The following is a 1,539-nucleotide window of genomic DNA, read 5'->3' as shown; positions in this document are numbered from 1 at the left end:
TCTCTGAGATGTGTGACACGGCAAGGAGAGGAAAGGAACAGCCTCAGGAGATGATTTGGTCACTTTGTCACCAGGACTGTGTTGACTCTTACCCAGGGCCGCAGTGGGGACGGGCTGGATCCAGCAGTGAGCACCAGCTGGGTCATTTTGGAAACAACCAGATCTGCAATGAGCTGTCTGTCCTCCTCCACGTGCTCCCCGATCAGGGGCATGGAGCTGTCCATCACCTGTCCCAGGAAAGCACAGTTAGTCAGGAGCTTTCTGCTGTTGTGTTTCACTCTCCTCTCACACGAACCTTTTTGTGTCTCCTCATCCTCACCGATATCTGCAGTCACCGCTCTCCTCATGCTGGAACATTCCCAGGTATGGGATTTACCTTGGGGTTTTTTTGGAAATAGCACGTGCTTCCCCCAACTCTCCATCCTCCTTCCCTTCACAAGCTGGAGCCCAGCCAGCATTTATGGAGGCTGCAGGCTTTCTAAATCAACCAAATAGGAATTTTCCCCTTCACGTGTCCTGAAACGATGCCTCTGATGGATGGGGTCTCTCTGGCATYGTCTCACAGTATTTGGGGGTGACATTGCAATTAAAAGGCCACAGGAAAAGAGAAACAAGTGCTAAAGCCTGGGGAGATGAGAGCAACGAGGACTGGAGGAAACCAGGAAACATTKGGATTAATGAGCAGAAAGCACTGCACCCTGAGAAGGGAAATAAACACCACAGATGTGTAATTAATGAATTGGATGTCACCAAACCAGCACCAAGGGCAGGAAAACAAACTGGCTCTCTGCTTGTGTTCTTRATAATTCTGTGGTACAATTGCTTCCCAAGCAAGTTTTGCAACTCTGCTGAGGAAAAGTGGGAATCAAAACTGTGGGGATGGGGGAAGGCAAACTGTCAGAGGGTCTTTGWGGTGAGAAATGGCCTCACAACAATAACAACGAAAGCACAGAGACCCYCAGCTGTACAGCAGCCCTGAACATGATTTTCAACAGTTCATCATAAATCAAGTGCTTTACAAACATCAGCTAAATCCCACAGGAAGAACTGTACTCTGATGAAGTTAAGATTCAACTGCAGTAAATAGAACAGTACCAAAATATCAGGGTTGGGAGAGTTTATTTWATTTYGCTTTTATTTTTAAAGCAAACACGAAAATCCCTGGAAATGCAGAGTTGAAGGTTGGATTGCTCAAGAAAGGCACTGAGTCACGCTCAGATAACAATCGGAGTGCACTCCACCCTGGCACGGCTGCAGAGTACAGTGCAGAGGGAAATGGAAAATTCTGCACCCTCTTTTTTTAGATTTAAATAGAGGAAATCAGAGAGGTGAGTTCACTGAGTTTGTGTTCTGTGCTTTTCTTGCAGAGTAATTTATTTAATTTCTTTGGGCTTTATTTAATTTCTGTGGGTGTCTTCTATGAACACTAGAAAAGCTACCTAGAGAGTTTTAAGAGAGTGGGTTGATGTTTATATCCATGGCCTGCTTGGCCCAGGGGGAAAAAGGAAAATTAAATGTCACTGGAAATGTTGGAAAATT

At 45.6% G+C, this 1,539-nt stretch overlaps 1 protein-coding gene across 1 annotated transcript in view; it reads right to left on the bottom strand.

Moving 5' to 3' along the window:
* The window catches only part of LOC130587312 (synapsin-3-like), a gene marked incomplete at its 3' end in the record, with an annotated part of 15,842 nt that overhangs the window by 3,264 nt on the left and 11,039 nt on the right, over positions 1-1,539 (bottom strand). Inside the window, exon 4 of the mRNA XM_057388290.1 lies at positions 93-227. Within this exon, the coding sequence (XP_057244273.1) occupies positions 93-227 (135 nt within the window). The remainder of the gene's footprint in view (positions 1-92; positions 228-1,539) is intronic.

Source organism: Malurus melanocephalus, unplaced genomic scaffold, assembly GCF_030028575.1.
Source record: "Malurus melanocephalus ecotype Western Australia unplaced genomic scaffold, MMel_1.1 scaffold_1746, whole genome shotgun sequence".
Taxonomy (NCBI): Eukaryota; Metazoa; Chordata; class Aves; order Passeriformes; family Maluridae; genus Malurus; species Malurus melanocephalus.
Note: the sequence above shows the minus strand (reverse complement) of the source record. Positions and strands in the feature narration are given on the sequence as shown.